The following is an 18,462-nucleotide window of genomic DNA, read 5'->3' as shown; positions in this document are numbered from 1 at the left end:
CTTCTTATTCCAACTCCTGTAATCCTGATTTTACAAGGAGGAAGGGAATCAAAGGAAGGGTGTTCTTCCTTCAACTTCCTGCTGCATAGATAGCGCCAACAGCTGAATTAAGCTATTTCGACTTAAGCTACGCAATTAACATAGCTCAAGTTGCGTATCTTAATTCATCTTTGGCCCTGCTGTGTAAACTACCCTTCATTTTTTAGATCTATCCTTCATCCATAAGAAATTACACAGGATTCTTCCTCAGCCTTCATCTGGGAAAGAAGACACGTGTAAAGTTATATTTTGCAATAAACTAGACTTTCTACCAAGGTTTAGTATTCCATCAATTGACTTTTACAGGAATGTACCACAGCATTGTTAGATTACACAAATATGTTTTGAAATTAATTTAGTGTAGCAATGTTGCCCTGATGCATGACATATATACACACACAGACTTGGAGAATTTGATTTTTATGAATGAATGTTGATAACCATGGATTTCACCATGCATATGCAAAATAGCAAAAAAAATTATTTGAAATGTACAGATAGGCATAAAAAAATACTGTTTGAGAACTTATTGGAGTGTGATTTAAGAATGTTTCAATATTTTTACATGTGATGTTGACAACTTGCGGTTTAATGGTTATAAAACTTATTTTTTTTAACAGCTACTATAATAAAATCGTTATTTTCTCTAGCAGCCCTTATATCCTATTCCCATTAACTTCCCACAAATGTGAACATTTAAATGATAAACATTAAAAAATACTTTTAATCCATGAATTTGCACATCTCTGAAAATGTAAATGGATCTTTATCTGAAAAATTGCTTTAAAATAAACAGATATTAACCATCAAAATTATAAAAAAATAAAAACTGAATTCTATCAAGCTTGCACATATCGCCTCTGAAATGGATAATCCAACATTAACAAAATTACTGTCTTAAAAAGTAAGTATACATCACATAGCCTACTTCAAGTAAAGGCATAATGGCCTATTTTCAGCAGCATCCTTTATTTCCTTACCTCCTGCTGAAACAAATCTTTGAATCATGTGTGAAATAAAATTATTTTAGAAAATAAGTAGTAAAAGTAGTTTTCAACTCTGAAACAGTTAAAGTCAAAACCCTGCACCCTGGCTGAATGATAAGAATACCTATATGGTATATATGAGCCTTTGCTAAGTGCGGTTATGCTGTGAAAATATGCTGCAATGCATATGTACACTAAAATGCAGCAAACTACAGCAATTATGGAACTTGTAATAATTTCCACAATGGACCATACTTATCTTAGTGCCACATTAGCAGTTCAAAAGTTAGTCACAGATTACATAAATGAGGTATGGATTATCGGCTGGCCAAGATTCCAGCAAAGAATAAACAGATTGCTCTCCCCCTATCTGCCAGAAATAGTTGGCTGTGGAAAATATTGATCCTACATCCCTACCCTGTCTGATCAGAATTTACGTATGTTAATGGGGAACTGAGGTCTTTATCAGATTTTGTTTCCTGGTATCAGTTGAAAGTGAGAAAGTAGTGTATAATAGCTGCAATTTTTGTATTACACTTTTAAAAATCTACCATTAGAATGCAAATGTTGGTAGATGCACAATTGCAAAAGGGTAGTGACCCTGTATGGACAGCACACAACAAATCCTATATGCCCTGGTAAATTGCAAGATGTCACCACCTCCTATTGCCTTGATCTAAAAAGATTAAATTCATTTTAGGTTGTGTTGACAGATATGTTCTAGCTGAGATATCAGATAACACCATTTCTATTTGCATTCTAGGTTTTTAAAAATTCAATTAGAAATTGGATTTTCTTCGTTGACACCACACAAAGTATGGTTAACCGTGTTTTCAGTTGAAACTGATGCTTTCTGATGCTTTATTTAAAAAGTTGTATTAGTAGGAATACGAGAATAACTTGATTAAAAATTATGGAAGGAGACAAGGTTTGGGACAGTCTACCCAAAGTATTCATGAGATGACCTTGCTTTTTTCTGATCTGCATTTTATGATAAAGGGTTATTGATGCTCACAAGAGCTGAGACAGTTGCTGAGTTGAGACTAATGTTCAAGATGAGGTTCTCAACATCTCATATTTCCACACTCTCATTCTATGCAGGGTATGTCACATTATCTTGCAAAAGGAGTTCACTAATAGGTTAGTACAAAGCATTTCAATTCAGCTCCAAATGAAGCTAAGTGAGTGTCTTTGGTCTACTTAGTGGGAGCTGGATAAGTCCCCCCTAGTGACAAACAGCTATTAAAAAAAACCCAGCCCAACTTCCAACCTACAACTCTCTCTCAATCAGCTCTCATCCCTGCAAGCACCCCTCTCTCCTTCCATTCGGGCATGCATACCTCCAGCATCCTTCTCCATCCCACAGACCTCCATGGCTCTGCTCAGCATCGTTCCCTCCCATTTTGGTGTTCCTGCTAGACCTCATTCACCATCTTCATTACAATGAGGAATCCTGTTGCACCTTAAGAGGCTGATGGATAATTCCCCATTGATTTTGCAGATACAGACTAACACAGCTACCCCTTTTGAGACTTGTCTTCATTACATTCACTATGTACAACTACAACATACTGAAATGGTGCCAGTCACAATACTTGGACGCACATATTTTCTGACTAACATATACACAAAGTGTAAGTTGGTCAAATGAGAGTGTGTGAGTGTGAGTGGTAGGGGGGTTGGTTTACCTGGGCTGGTTATAAGGCTTTCTATTTTAGTTTCCCCTACTCAGCTCCCCCAAAATGTACACAGCCTCACAAGGTTCAAGTGCTTTATTTCACAAAACAAACAACTCAGCTCAACTCAAGTCTTCCAGCTCTCCTCCCCAGGCTTAACTGTTCCTCCAACTAGATTTTACCGCCCCAAAGTCCTCCTAAACCCAGCCTTCTTCCTAGCCTCACCCAAAGCCTTTCCCAGACAAGTCTTCTGCTCCTGATCTCTGCAGGTGTCTCCCATCAGATGTTCTACCTGGCTGGTACAGAGCTCCTTTCCTGACCCCATGAGTTCCTTCTGTCTAGGCCAGTTCCCTCTTAAAGGAAGCCTCATTTCCAGGTTTCTGTCATGGGATGCTTGGCCACCGGACACGGCTGCCAGTCAAGGTCTGGGCATAGTTTGGTCCAAGTATTGTAATTTTAATGAATTATAAATCATGGATGTCCTGGCTTTCCTAGATCGACCTTTCAAGTTTCATGATATTTTATTTAACTTTCATCTGTATATTTTTGTTTTTCAGCAGCTGCTAAAGTAAAGAGGCATTTTTTTTCATATACTCAGTTTCAAGAAATATTATCATCTTATTAGGACAAGTAGTGATACCATAAAAGCCATTACTAAAACTTCGTGAGATTTAAGACTGTATTTGCACCACAGCATGCCAATTATTTCAAAGTCTTTTTTTATATATATAATGAATGAAATTTACCATGTATAAAGAGCTCCAAAATGCCAGAAGTTTCCTACTCTTTAACACATTGCACCAAGGTACCAGAATTTGGATCTAGGGGATTGGTGGAGAAAGGCTGCAGCTTTATTAGACAAAATGTACAGTAAATAAAACAACACCTAGACAAAACAACAGACCATACTACACCTACACAAAAAAAAAATTCTAAAATCTACATCTTACAGGCATTTCAAGTTATTATACGGATTCAATATCATTGTCACCCTTATCAGGGTGTATGAACAGCCTTCTCCACTTGAGTGGCAGCCTCGTCAAGACACACTCTCCAGCTTAATGAACATGGCATTTTTAACCCTTTGCAACGTATTACTTTCCCAGCACACTGAGAATTACCAGCATCCCCAGTAGCTATTGGCCTGCAACCCACCAGAATTCTATACAGTCTTCGTCTCCTGGTCTCAGTGAACAAAACTGGGATAAACAACGTTTATGAACCTGGTGCAATGCTTTAACAAACTGTCTTGCTTCAAATAGTGCAGCCCTCTAATCAAACTCATTGCCAAAAGGGACCTCAATGTAACATAGGCAAACAGCACTGTTTTATGGCTGGGACTTATGGGACAGCTGGTTACTAGATCCTCAGTTCTGCAAAACACTTCAATATGTACATAACACTCTTAAGGAGGAAGAGTACAGGTTATCGACAGTGCTACCTGCCTGAATCAATACATTACTCTACATAAAGTATGTACTTTGTAGTAAGCCCTGCTTTCTTCCAAACCCATTAGCTGTTGGTTTCTCTCCACAGGAAGCAGGGAAGCAGCGTTCACCTATGCCATTACTGCTGCTGGGGTTGCACATGCTGTCACTGCCGCCTGCAGCCAGGGCAACCTAAGCAACTGTGGCTGTGACCGAGAGAAACAGGGCTACTACAATCAGGAGGAGGGCTGGAAATGGGGAGGCTGCTCTGCGGATATCAAATACGGCATTGAATTCTCCAGGAAGTTTGTTGATGCGCGAGAAATCAAAAAGAATGCCCGGAGGCTGATGAACTTGCACAACAATGAGGCTGGAAGAAAGGTATTCTAGACTAGGATAACATGCTCTGTGGAGGGTGGGGAGTCCTTTTAATTTGAAACTGAATTTAAGTGGGGCTGCTTATAATGAGGAATGCCCCCAGTCTTCACCTTCCTTCTAAGACAGTCATTCTGAACCCATCTCAAAGTTATCTGATGGTGTTTAATGCTTATATATGTTTTACAGATTCAGAAATGAGTACAAGTTCAAGCTCCATTGACTACAGGCAGTCCCCGGGTTACATGGATCCGACTTACAAACGGGGTGAGGCAACCCCGCACTAGCTGCTTCCCCCCAGCAGACCAGGGAGACGCGAAGCTAGCGCCCCCTCCCCAGCAGACCAGGGAGACACAGAGCAGCATTTCTCAGCAGACACCTCAGCTTGAGAATAAAGGACTGAGGGAAGTGAGGTGTGGGAGATTAAAACTGAGCACTGGAGAAATGTTTGGCTAGAGTTTCCCCTACAATATGTACCAGTTACGATTTACATACAAATTCAACTTAAGAACAAACGTACAGTCCCTATCTTGTACGTAACCTGGGGACTGCCTGTATTTCATAGTTTTTCTGCTTTTAACCATTTCTGCTTCCTTAGGCCATCTCCTAAGCTCTGTTGAAATTAGGCATGCTTTTGCAGGAATTATCATGGGGGGTGCTTAATCTTTGCATTTTCCCCCCTTTGACAACAGCTAGCAAGAGGTAAAGGGGATGGTGGTGGAATGTGGAAAAATGTCTATGTTGCTGGACTCCAATAGCTCCAAGAGTTACTCATTCCACCCAAAGGCAAAAGGCTGCTTCAACTATGCCTCTAATCAAATACACACTTTGTAGAAAATGCATAACTCTCAATTTCACATTGCTGGAATGCATATAACCACATGATCACCAGACAAGTGTTACTTAATCTTTCGAAGAGGACACACACTTAAATGTCTACAATCATGATTCAGCTGCTTGCCAATGAAACACTACACTTAGTGGAACTAGGCCAATTGAAGATCTAACTCCGTAGCTCCAAAAGTTTGCCTTTTAAAAATATCAATCTGCCCTTTTTCATAATACACCACCACTCTCAAAAGAGATTTTGTTAAAGCTTTTAAAAATGTTTTCACCCTAAGAAAAAAGGGTGCACATTTTATAAGATGAAGCTTCTGTATTAATGAAATTGTATCATGTATGTGACCATACAGAAAGAGAATTTCGGTCTACAACAGACCAGAAAAAAAATCAGACATTATTCCTTTCAAATGTCCTTCCCTAAACAATTTGAGTTGTCACTTGGTTCTGCACAGTAGCTGTTTTCCACCCCAGAGGTGGCTCATTTTTGATGGAGGCTGAAACAATTCCTATACAAACTGTATTTTGAAAAAAAATACAACAACTTCAATCCATTCACAAACCTCTCAGGAACTGCAGTGGGAGTGCTGTACAAAAACTGAGGGTACAATATGGCCATTAGTTTTTAAAATGCATTTTTTTCCAAATGCGTTATGTAAAAGCAAGATAAAGAAAGTGAAAAATGGAGTGAATGATCTAGAGTCTTCTAGACTGCTGAAATGGCAGTCAGAAATTCCTAAACAGGGGAACAATGGACATTTTTATGTCATAGGTGGAATGCAGGAGGCAAATTAGCTGAAGTGCATGCTAGAAGGCACCCTTAAAAGAGGTAAAGTTGACCTGGGTGGAGCAGTTAGGAAGGAGAGGGCAGCCAAGACATGGCTCCAGGCCCCATTGGGGCTGCTGGTCTGAAGCTAGTTGTCCATTCTTTCCTTCAGCACCTGATGTGTTTGGGGTGTACATACAGAAACCAAGTTAGTCATTGAATTTCTGAAATGAAGCATTTATTTCAGTAGTGGGCTATCTGCTGCCCAAGGGCCACATACAGCCCATCAGAGTTCGATATGTGGCCTGTAAGACATTTTATTTACTGCACAGTGGTGACAGGGAAGGAAAGGGTGCATGAGCTACATGCCCCACTCCACCTGGTGAAGGGCTGGAACAACTCCCTTCCTCCCCAGGCCCCGTCTCTGCTCCCCACTGCTCTGCCCCTTGCTCCATGGGGGGCCTGTGCCATGCCCCTCTGTACTTAACGGCAGCAGGGAAGGCACAGGCTGGGGTCTCCATCTAACCAAGAACCTCCACCCTCAATTCACTCCTGCAACCCAGGCCCCACACCCTCACCCTGCTCCTGCACCCTCCCTCCCAAATCCTCCACACCCACCCTTCTGCACCTGCCCATTCAGACCCCACACCTCCAGTCTGCTCCTGAGCCCTCCCTCCCATCTAGACCCTCCATCCTCAGCTGGCTCTGTGGAATTCCCCTCCCACATACTGAACCCCTCATTTCTGGCTCCATCCCAGAGCTTAGGAGGGCCCCACAAAACCTTTTAGCCCCCCGGTTCCCAGAAGAGTTAATGTGGCCCAGGGGAAGGAGGGGGGGTTCTGAGCTGGGGCTGGAGTGGATGGGATGTTCTGGTGTAGGATGAGAGTGTCTCTTTTTTCCATGTCTGTTAGTTTGGGGCTATGCCCATGAGGGTTGGGGGGAGGAGGAGGGTTAATTTGCTTCTTACATGCATGTGCCCCCAACTGACTTTGCTCTGGGCCAGGGCCCCCCCCCCAACCCAAAAAAGGTTCCCCATCCCTCATCTCAAGTCACAAACTGATATTGGGATTCCATTATGCTGGGTGTTTTACACACTCTTAATTGATGGTCTCTGCCTAGTCACTTACAAATTAAATTATCAAGAACAGACCTGGGCAAAGTGCAGCCCACAGGTCAGACCTGGTCCACCAAGCCATTGGATACAGCCTGCAAATGTAGCAGGGAGCCCCAGAAAAGCGGCTTCTGGGCCGTTTCTCTTTAACAACTGAGGCACGGTGGAGGCAGCTTCAGGGTTTGCCCTTGCCCCCAGCACAATCCCATTGGCCAGAAACTGGCCAATGGGAGCTGCCTGTTTGAATAACAGGCAGCACAGAAAGCACCAAGCCCCCTTCCCTCCAGCTTGTAGTTATTCACACAACCGCACAGTTCCTGCAGCCTGTGCTAGGGCAGGGCTGGCAGGAAGGCTACTTTAAACGTGCTGGCCGGGAGTTGCCAGGGTGAGTCTCCCAGCCACAGCCTGCCTCTCACATCCCAGGTCCCTCCTTTCCCCAATCCTCTGACCCCACTCCTGCCCCCCTTACTCCACATACCCAAACCTTCTGTCCCTCTCCTGTACCCATATCCCTGCCTAGATTTGACACCCCAGTTCCCTGCCCCAGATCACAATCCCATCCTGCCATAGGTCACAACCCAACCCCCTGCATCCTAGTTCAAAACCTCAGGCCCCAACTGCCTCCTTCACCCAAACTCCCTCTGAGACCCCACTCTCCCTCCTGCACCCCAGTCCCTTACCCCAAGCTTCCTTCTGCACCCAACCTCCATCCCTGCATCTCCTCCATTAATATCATGGAAGAGCGTGGCCCTCAACCACTTACCAAATTCTTGGAGTGTCCCCCCCCCAAATCAAAAATCATTGCCCACCCCCGATCAAGACAGATAAAAGGTGTGACTGGCAGAGAGAACTGAAGTGATTTGCCCAGAGTCACATAGCAGGTCAGTGCCAGTGCTGGGAATTGAATCCAAAGCTCCTGACTTCCAGTCCACGTCCTTATTCACTAAACCACACTGCCTTCTCCAAATAAGCAAATAAATAATAGGTGAAATGTCATAAATGGGAGGAAAGTAACCCAAGAACTCCTGAGAGGACCACATGAATAATTCCAGAAGGAATTTTCAGGAAAATACATTTGAATTAGTATTTGTGAGGACTTCACATTCTGCAAACATTCTCACAAACACCAAAGGTATCACATGAATGAATGGTTGTGGACCATGTATAAAAAAGGGTTATGAATATTGTCACCACCATTTTGTTCAAATGAATTCATAAATACTGTTTATGATTCACTTACCCTTTTTCTGGAGATGTGTCAATTAAAATTCATTTCCATTTTAATGATTATAAGCTATATTAATTTTTAAGCCGCTAGTGATAAATTGAAGAATGGTGGCGCCTTTTAATTAATGAATTAAAACAATGTTTTAATTTGAATCACTAAACATCAGGGAAGGGGATCAGAGAAAAGATTCTGGGTTTTGGCCATCTCTATAAATAAGATCAGAGTTATGACAAGATGAATATTCAAGGTTGAGCTGTGCTGCAAAGTTTGGTTCAAGTTTGAACAAAAAGTTCAGAGGTCATATGGGGTTTATGCCCTGGATATTCTGAGTTCAGGGTCTGACTGAAGTTAAAGCAAATCTCAGTCTATATTGATGAGTTTTGCTGTGTTGTGAAACCACTTAGTTTCCCATGTTTTCACTCTGAAATGACAGATCCCTTTTCTGGGAACCCAACGGAGAGGAAAGAGGATGTATTGAAGTCTGGATTGTTATTACCTGACACTTGGCCCTTGTTTGAGAATCTGGGTGAACCTGGACTGAATTTTGAACTTGTAACAAATCTGAAACCAAGCCAGTTTTGTCCACTTGCAGATTTGTTCTGATAAATTTTGCCTGGCCCTACTTCATAGTAATGTCAAAAATAAACTAGCATACTTATCACTGGCCTGTATACTCAGGGTGTGTCTAGACTACTGAGTTTTGTCAACAAAAGTAGACTTTTGTCGACAAAACTATACCTGCGTCTACACTACCGCTGAGTTCTGTGGACATAACGTCGACAGAACTCAGCAGTTTTGTCGACGCTGGTAAACCTCATTTTACGAGGCATAACACCTTCTGTCGACAGAAGGTGTTATTGCCTGAAGGGTTGCGTCTAGACTACAGGGTTTTGTCGACAAAGCAGCTTGCTTTGTCGACAGAACTGAATGTGTCTAGACACTCTATGTCGACAGAAGTTTTGTCGACAGTATCTGTCGACAAAACTTCCGTCGACAAAACCCTGTAGTCTAGATGTACCCTCAGTGTTACGGTAATAGTAATGTTGCACTGAATTTGAAGCCCCTGAGACTTTTGGGAAGCTAGATCGTCTGCATTTGGTAGTTCCGGATTGCAGCATGGAATATAATCAATCCTTCTCAGAGTCTGGAGGAAGCCTGGATCTGATCTGCATGGCTCAAGTACTTGCCTATTAAGAATCAGCCTTGACGTGAGTGCAACCTTCCCTTGCAGTGAACATGAGTAGAAGACAAGCATTACAAGACATCACTCACTATGTCACTTATCTTCTCCATCTCCAGAATTTGGCAGCTATGAGCTCCTTTCTCCGCAGCACTGTCCAGCTACCTGTGTGGTGTTATGGTTACCACCACAGAATCATTGTCAAAGAAAGGGTGTAAGAAACCCCCTCCCCACCTATAGAATCTACAGCCTGATCTAACTCCTTCGCCCCCCACTGAAGTTAATGAAAACACTCTCATTGGACAGGGATCTAGGAATTCATCACTTGGATGGGTGCATTTCTAACTAAACTGATTAATATTTTAGACCTCAGAGGCAGCACTGAGAAGAATTAACTCTACACGAGTGGAGTCTTCTTAGAATGCTTCCAACTCCCCTTATGAAGTGATACACCTCCTCTTTCATATATAGCTAAATTGCTCTGACACTCAACCATAGCACAGCCTATAATGTTATTCCAATAGAATAGCCCTTGAAAGAGGCAGGTATTTGGGTTTTTTCAGGATTTTTTTTAAGCTGGCCTTCTCAAATTGCTATGCATTGCACTTCCAAATATTGTTCAAACTAATATCCAGTTTGTGAATTTTCTGATAAGTGACAGAGTTGACATCAGTGCTGTTTGGAAGAACTAGGTACTCAGGACTGTTGATGAAACAGTAATTTGCTACTGATGAAAGAGCTGAGCTCTATAAAGCAGCACTGAGGTGTGTAAAATACTGAAGTAACTCCAATGTAATTTTTAAAATGATTGCTATGGATCAAAATAGTCTGAACTGTACTTGGAAGTTTAATGTAATTGTTACCACAAACGGCTGAAAGTCATTAAAAGGTTTGGTAAAAATGTAAGTGGTTACAAAAACTATTTATGAACAAAACTTGGGTACAGCAACTAAAAATTAAATGTTGATAAAATCCTGTAAGCTTTTATGCTGTTTTTATGAGACACAGAGCTTTCTGCTATGTATTTTAGGAAATATCTGTATTATAGAATTCAGAAAGAGTAACCTCTAGGAACATATACCATTAATCTTAACTTCTTGTTAAAAGGTGAAAACAACTCTCATGGCATATCTCAATTACAAAAGAGGTTTTTTGTTTGTTTGCTTATGAGGGGAAGGAAAGGAAGATGAACTGATAATATAACACTGCTTTTACCAGACAAATGAAAATAAATGTTTCCAACAGTTTATCAATGCATTGGGTTTATCAATCAATTGGGTTTTTACTCAGTAGTCACTAATTAAGGAAAGAAAATATTGGGCTATTTTTTTTCCCTAGAAACGTGCTCCTAACATTGAATGTAAGAAGCTCCAACCCAAAATGTAGTCTTTTGTAAGGTCACTGGGTTATCTTCTGGCTGCCTGGAAGATTACTTCGTATAGCTGAAACAATGAGGCTACATCTACACTACGAGTTTTCTCGGCAAAAAATATGCTAATGAGGGACTCATTTGCATGAATCGTGATCTCTTTTGCATATTTTCTGCCAATCCATTTTTGCGCAAAAACAAGCAGTGTGGATGTTACCTTTTTGCGCAAAAACCCCTTTTTCTGCAAGACCAGTAAACCTCCTTTTTTGGGGCATAAGGATCTTGAAGAAAAAAAGGGGCTTTGCTCAAGAAGAAAACGTCCACACTGCTTGTTTTTGCGCAAAAACCCCTGCCAAAAATGGATCAGCAGAAAATATGCAAAAGAGATCATGACTCATGCAAATGAGTCCCTCATTAGCATATTTTTGCCGAGAAAACTCGTAGTGTAGACGTAGCCTGAGTATAGAGGGGGAAAAATCAGTTTCTATTTAAAACTGATTATTCAGTTCCTTGGGCAGGAAACAATTACAGGAGTTGGTGGATAAGGCTCTATGGCCTCCTCCTTCTACCTGGCAGGAACAGCTCTAGTTTGATGGGCAGCATTTTTGAGAGCCTACTCTTATTTCCCCACTAAACAGGAGACTTTGGGTGAGAGATGAATGGACCATTTTCACCAGAAAGAGATACGGGGCAGACACAGTGGACTGGCTATTATATTTTTCTGTCCTGCAGAATTTAAGTATTGTTTGGCAGGATGGTGAGGGGTGAGGACAGTTCTGCTTCTTACTGGGGAAACATTAGGAGTAACCATCTGGCTAGAATACTCCTATTTTTCATGCTGATGTCAGACCATATAAGATGGGACATGCACCATTATTTGGTTTACAGAAGCTGGATTTGGTCCCGAATGAAACGTTAGGGATCTCAACCATGATCTTGCAGATACTCCTTGAGATTGGTCATCTGATGGAATTACTAGCTCCACACTTATTCAGTGACAAAGGTATAAACAGTACCCATTCCTACCTCCTAATCAATAGGCTCTACTGGCCCCCCCATCCTCTACAGTCTCAGGGGAAGTGATGATACACTAGTGTAAGGAGTCAGAATCCATCTCTTCTTTGGATGAATATTACTGAAGGCAAAAGTTGACCTCTTGAATATTTTAATCAAAAAGCTATTTGAGTTTTTTATTTCTTTTGATGCTGCAGTGAAAAGTAATATGGGTTTTGTTACATTAAACATTTGAGCCAAAAAATGTGCTTTTCCACCAAGGAAAACCCAAACCAGGAAGGTCAAGCCAAAATAAACATGCAAAATATTACTATATATATTATTATATATATAAAATCCAGATAGAGTTTTAATAGGCACAGATACTGCATCTGATATAATGCACTTGGGCCTAGATTTGAAATTTACAAAATGGGTTTTTGGGAGCTGCATTTTATTTTGGTTTTTATCCATTCAGGAAAAAAGGGAAGGAACCCACAATAATTCTTCCCAGTAAGGCTTGTCTACTAAACTTGAGGAGGGCAACACTCAAAATTGCATTTAACGATATGATTTATATTAGTACAAAATCTGTAGAATAAAACAGTCATTGTATTTCACAATTCATATCTTGAAGTAGCAGGAGTAGTTAGAAAATGATATCTGGCAAGACCCTATTGGGAGTGGACTGCCTATGGAAAGTTGGTCTAAAGAATGTTCTGATATTAGTCTCAGACAGCAAGTCAAGTGATGGGAATTTTGTTTGGGAAGTAGATCTTGCTGTAAACTATTCAAGGTTAGATATGAAGCCCTGACATATGACAAATGGAATTTTTGAAGGAGAGTCACGCAAGCTAATGATTTTTAATCTTTAATCAGGTACCCAACCTGGCAGAGTGTGTAAAATCTTAGTAAATAAGTACCTTTAAGGTTCAGGGTCAGAGCTACAATGTTTTGCTGAGACAAACCAAATCAGAGGGAAAAGTAGGAAGAGGTCAGTTGCTCCTAGTAGTGAGTAGACAGGGCTAGATTCTGCCCCCCTTTGCTCATGTTTGGTACTACCTTACTAAGCCAGTAGGAAGCCAGTGAGGACAGTCAACCAGTAAGGCACTACACAGCATGTGCAAAGGTGAGAATCTGACTCTTAATGAATATGAACACAAGCCACATGGGGCAGGGCAATATTTTGGTTGAGGCTTAGACTCCCTGACTTCTAGTTTTGTGGGCAAAGTTTTGCACCCACCATTAACTGTGGGCCCAAACTTCAGTGGTTAGCAATTTAACTACCTGAACACTGGGCCTCAACAGTGTTGAGCCTCAACCATTCAAGAAGGATGAAGCAGTGCTCCCTCCCACAAAAATAATGAATGAGTTTTAAAATCACAATTGGATGCATTTGGGGTTTTCCTGGGCTTTCAAAGCTTTCAAGGTTTTACTTTCAAGTTTTCTCCACAATAATAAGGTCTAGAAACTGTTTTTTAAAGGAAAACAGAGATTCAGCATTTAAAAAGGTCAAGTAAAACAACAAATATTTCCGGACCAATGATAAAAATGGCAAGCGTTAGCACCACTGTGCATATCAGGCAGCTAGCTGCATAAATGAAGTTGTCTGGGTCCAACATATCAGAGGATACGTCTAAACTGCATGCCTCCATTGACGGATGCATGTAGATTCGTTTATTCGAAAAAGCGAAATGAAGCGGTGATTTAAATAATCGCCGCTTCATTTAAATTTAAATGGCTGCCCCCCTCTGCTGACAAACAGCTGATCAGCTGTTTGTCGGCAGATCGGGGCAGTCTGGATGCGCTGCGGTCGACAAGGAAGCCTTTGTCGACCGGTGCAGGTAAACCTGGTTTCACGAGGCATACCTGCACCGATTGACAAAGGCTTCTTTGTTGACCACGGCGCGTCCAGACTTCCCCGATCTGCCGACGAACAGCTGATCAGCAGAGCGGGGCAGCCATTCAAATTTAAATGAAGCTGCGATTATTTAAATCTTTCCCTCTGCCGATCTGTCTAATCTACATGCCTCTGTCGATGGAGGCATGTAATCTAGACACACCCAGGGTATGTCTACACTACCACCCTAGTTCGAACTAGGGTGGTAATGTAGGCATACCGCACTTGCAAATGAAGCCCGGGATTTGAATTTCCCGGGCTTCATTTGCATAAGCCGACCGGCGCCATTTTTAAATGTCGGCTTGTTTGAACCCCGTGCCGCGCAGCTACACGCGGCACGGGCTAGATAGTTCGAACTAGCAAGCCATTCCGAACTATCTGTACGCCTCGTTCCACGTTCCACGAGGCGTACAGATAGTTCGGAATGGCTTGCTAGTTCGAACTATCTAGCCCGTGCCGCGTGTAGCCGCACGGCACGGGGTTCGAACAAGCCGGCATTTAAAAATGGCGCCGGCCGGCTTATGCAAATGAAGCCCGGGAAATTCAAATCCCGGGCTTCATTTGCAAGTGCGGTATGCCTACATTACCCCGCTAGTTCGAACTAGCGGGGTAGTGTAGACATACCCCATGAGAGGTCACCTAATGCTTGAGATGGAGTATGTGGGTCAACAACCTCCCTTTTCAGGCACAATGGAACTTTTTATCATAATGGAAAAACTCATCTGTGAAAGAATTTTCTTGAGGGTGCACCTAAGACTATGATATAAACTTTCCTAGGAACTAAGAATAATGAGAAATCCCACCACCTTCTGCTCCACGTGCAAGGTGCTTGTTGTGTACCTGGCCTTCCCTAATATAAACACATACAGCATGTACATTTAAAAGTAAAAAACTGCTGAACACAATTATCTCCTGGGAAGAGGAGAACATAAGAAAGAATAAATCATGGTGACACATGCTAAGTCATTTAATACCTAACTGGAAGGCACTCAGATACTCTAGTAATCTAAAGTGAGGGTGGTATAAAATCTACATAGAATATAGATTTCTGTCCGCAATTATGGATTATTTTTTCTGCTGGGTTATTCATGATGACTGTGGATATGTTGATTCATGGTTGAAGCTGCGTTTCAGGGGTGGTCTGGATTCTGATTTCATAACTAAGAATTGTCAGCCAGTGCTTCCAGCAGTGACTAGCGCTTCCTTTTTAATGGATGTGTGTACATGCCTAAATGATAATACATTATTTGTAAATGTACACAATAAAACTGAGGCCCATTGGGAAAAAAAATCAGGCCCTTTTGTCCTGATACAGCACTTAATTTGGAAAGATTCCAAAACATACCATGAAACACATATATCCAGCACTCATGAAGTACCTCTGCCTCTTTGATAGAGGGGGCGGGCACTCAGGTCTCAAAAGGGAAGGGGGAGTTTTGGCCATGGTCACCAGCAAAACCCCTATCCTTACAAAGAATGCAGTGCTCACCCAAAGCAGACTGAAGCCCAGACTGGAAGAACCTCTAGCTTAACTCAGCAAATGACGTGGAAATCACCTTTATCTACCTCAGAAGAATGAAGGGCTAACTTGACAGTGACTCAGTCTGATCCTGATTCCTAAGGCTGGATTTAATGAGTCTAAGGTATTTTTGAACCAGATACTTGACCCACTAGTACTTGCTACGCATGCTGGCAGAAGAGAAACAAAGCTAGATAGTATCATTAATAATGAAACCCAGAACTTTGGGAAAAGAAAACATACAATTTAAGTGAAATTCAAACAACTCAGGAGGGTGCCCTCTATTTGCAGGGCTAACCAAAGTTCTACTGCATTTACTTAAGGCCTTTATTCTTCAGCAGTAAGCACTTTTTGCTTCCCCTCTGCTTCAATATGCTATTGTGCTCAGATTTCGGCCTTTTTATCCTCTGCCCATTTCAACCGTGGTCTGGGACCTGCTGTGAAACCACTGAAGGAGATGGGCCACACTAGTGCTTCGGTGGTGCTTGGGAGCTCAGATTTCCTGACTCTTGTCCTGCTGCGCACATACAAAGGAGTAAGACTGCTTTGTTTTATTATTAGGTCTAGATTTCCATAAAATAATAAGTTGATGATGATTGTGGGCCAGACAGTGGCCAGGTTTGCACCACAGATTTAAGGGATATATGTGAGTAGAAGTGTAGGGAGCACAATAGCTTCTATAGGGTTGCTATGCTGTGTCCCCTGCATTCGTCATAGAGAGCAGCTCCACATCTGCTCTCTCCATCCTCTCCCCCAAAAAAAGCTGAGCAGTGCAGTTATGCCATTGCACTGAGGGAAGTATCTTGTGCCACAGACTTGACGGGCACAGGGTTCTTGGACTACAAAGGAGGATGTACATAAGAGACCACTTGTGTCCAAATAGTCACAATCTGTCTTTGGGTTTGCCCCAGAGATGGTGCAAGAACCTTCAGACTTGGGCTTGTGGGAAAGCCAAAACTGAGCCCTGTCTATGTTTGCTGTGCACTTGGTGGCCATAATCCTGGAACCTTTGGGCAATAATGTAACATAAATATTAACTAATAATAAAAATAATATTCTTGTTTATCCTTGTGTTTGACTCTTAGATTCAGGAACTCTTTGTGGATCTCAATTTGCATGGTGCACGGGTCATGTTTGTGGCCAGCCACTGCCTGGTCTCAGGCTAGATCAAACGAGGGTAGTGTCTTTGAGGGTGGTTTTTTAGGGATTTGCTTGGTCAGTAGGTGGATTTGTAATACAGGGTGATGTTTTGAGTATGTAATGAGCAGAGATGCCATGGCAATTACACAAATTATTCAGCGACTATTAGAGCTGATCAAAATGCTATTTTGTTTAATCTTTTTGAAAAAATGCCATTGAGATTTCAAAAACAAAAATGTATCATTCCATTTTTCCCATTTTCAAAATAGAATTTCAAAAATGAACTTTTGGTTAGTCTCACCACATGGTGAGTTTCCTCCTCTCCTCTCTCCTCTGCAATAATCCATATTGACTTAAAAATTACTTTCAATAATTTATTTGAAAGCAGAAAACATTTTTCTGATGACATTTCTTATGTCACAAAATCTTTTGAAAACTATGTTTTTGTAACAAACAAAATAATATTAAAATGCATTTGAAAAAATCTCAATCAGCTTTAATAAGTACTAACTATAAACACAATATAATTTTTCTCCATTAATAATGTATGTTTATATACATATGTACACACATACAGGTTCTTGAAGAGAGAATGAAATTGGAATGCAAGTGTCATGGCGTTTCAGGTTCCTGTACAACTAAGACCTGCTGGACCACACTTCCAAAATTCAGAGAGATTGGATATATTCTGAAAGAAAAGTACAATGCTGCAGTACAAGTGGAGGTGGTACGGGCCAGTCGACTACGACAGCCAACCTTCCTGAAGATAAAGCAGATGAGGAGTTATCAGAAACCAATGGAAACAGATCTGGTATATATCGAAAAGTCTCCCAACTACTGTGAGGAAGATGCTTCCACGGGGAGCGTGGGTACCCAGGGACGACTCTGTAACCGTACGTCTCCTAATGCAGACGGGTGTGACATGATGTGTTGTGGAAGGGGTTACAACACACACCAGTACACAAAAGTGTGGCAGTGTAATTGCAAATTCCACTGGTGCTGCTTTGTGAAGTGCAACACGTGCAGTGAGCGGACAGAGGTGTTCACCTGCAAATAGTGGCATATGTTTAAATAAACAGAACAAATCACCACATGTGAAGAAAGTGGAGTATGACAGACAACTACAGCATCATTTTGCACATCTATTTTTCTTTGGGAAAATAAGTCTCTCCCCACCTCTTACACTTCTAAGGATGATGCATTTTGGGCTGGCTGGCCGTTGTGACTGCAATGGAAATAAGGGCAACAGGATTAAGGTGATGTTGACAAACACATGCTACTTTTTCTTTTGTTTGTTTTTTACTGAAATTTGGGTGTTATAGAGTTTTCCTATTAGATTTTTAAGTTATACATATCAAAGAAGCTGACTGAATTACAGATCCCAGGAGAGTTAAGGAAAAGACACTTTTTTTCATATTTTAGAAAAAAAACAAACAACAAATTTGAAAACCTGTGCAAATAAGACTTTTTAAAGACAATGAAATGTTCATTGAAAAAACAGCAGCATTGCTGCACATATTAATTTTTTAAAAAGCAGGTAAAGCAAAAACAAACTGATAGTGAGGCAAAAATATTAAAATGGAAAAAAACCACAATCCATTTGAAAAATAAAGTTCACAAACTTACGTCAGCTGCCAGTGACACTGGAACTCTATGAATGAACATTACAAATTATTATTTATGTTTTTAATAGTATCAAAAAATTCTAAGCACTAACGGGTAGCTATGTCTTAATTCTGTACTAAATGTAAACTTATTGGAACTCTGACTTTTTGATTTTTGTATTTGGTTCTCCCTAAGTTCTTTAATGCTACTGATCTATTGTCACTCCACTACTAGAGAGTTCAATTACTGTAGGCCTTAAGCAATGATCAGAATTGAGCAATAACATCATGCAAAACTGTGGTTACAAA

General features: G+C 41.3%; 1 protein-coding gene across 1 annotated transcript in view; it reads left to right on the top strand.

The window, feature by feature from the left end:
• Positions 1–18,262, top strand: part of WNT7B (Wnt family member 7B) — a 130,114-nt gene extending 111,852 nt beyond the window's left edge. The window contains exons 3-4 of the mRNA XM_006127759.5: positions 4,238–4,509; positions 17,127–18,262. Coding sequence (XP_006127821.1) covers positions 4,238–4,509; positions 17,127–17,606 — 752 coding nt within the window. The 3' untranslated portion in view covers positions 17,607–18,262. The remainder of the gene's footprint in view (positions 1–4,237; positions 4,510–17,126) is intronic.
• Positions 18,263–18,462: the final 200 nt, after the last annotated feature.

This window comes from Pelodiscus sinensis, chromosome 1 (assembly GCF_052426305.1).
Source record: "Pelodiscus sinensis isolate ZL-2025 chromosome 1, ASM5242630v1, whole genome shotgun sequence".
Lineage (NCBI taxonomy): Eukaryota > Metazoa > Chordata > Testudines > Trionychidae > Pelodiscus > Pelodiscus sinensis.
The sequence above is the reverse complement of the archived record's forward strand: the minus strand, read 5'-3'. Positions and strand labels throughout refer to the sequence as shown.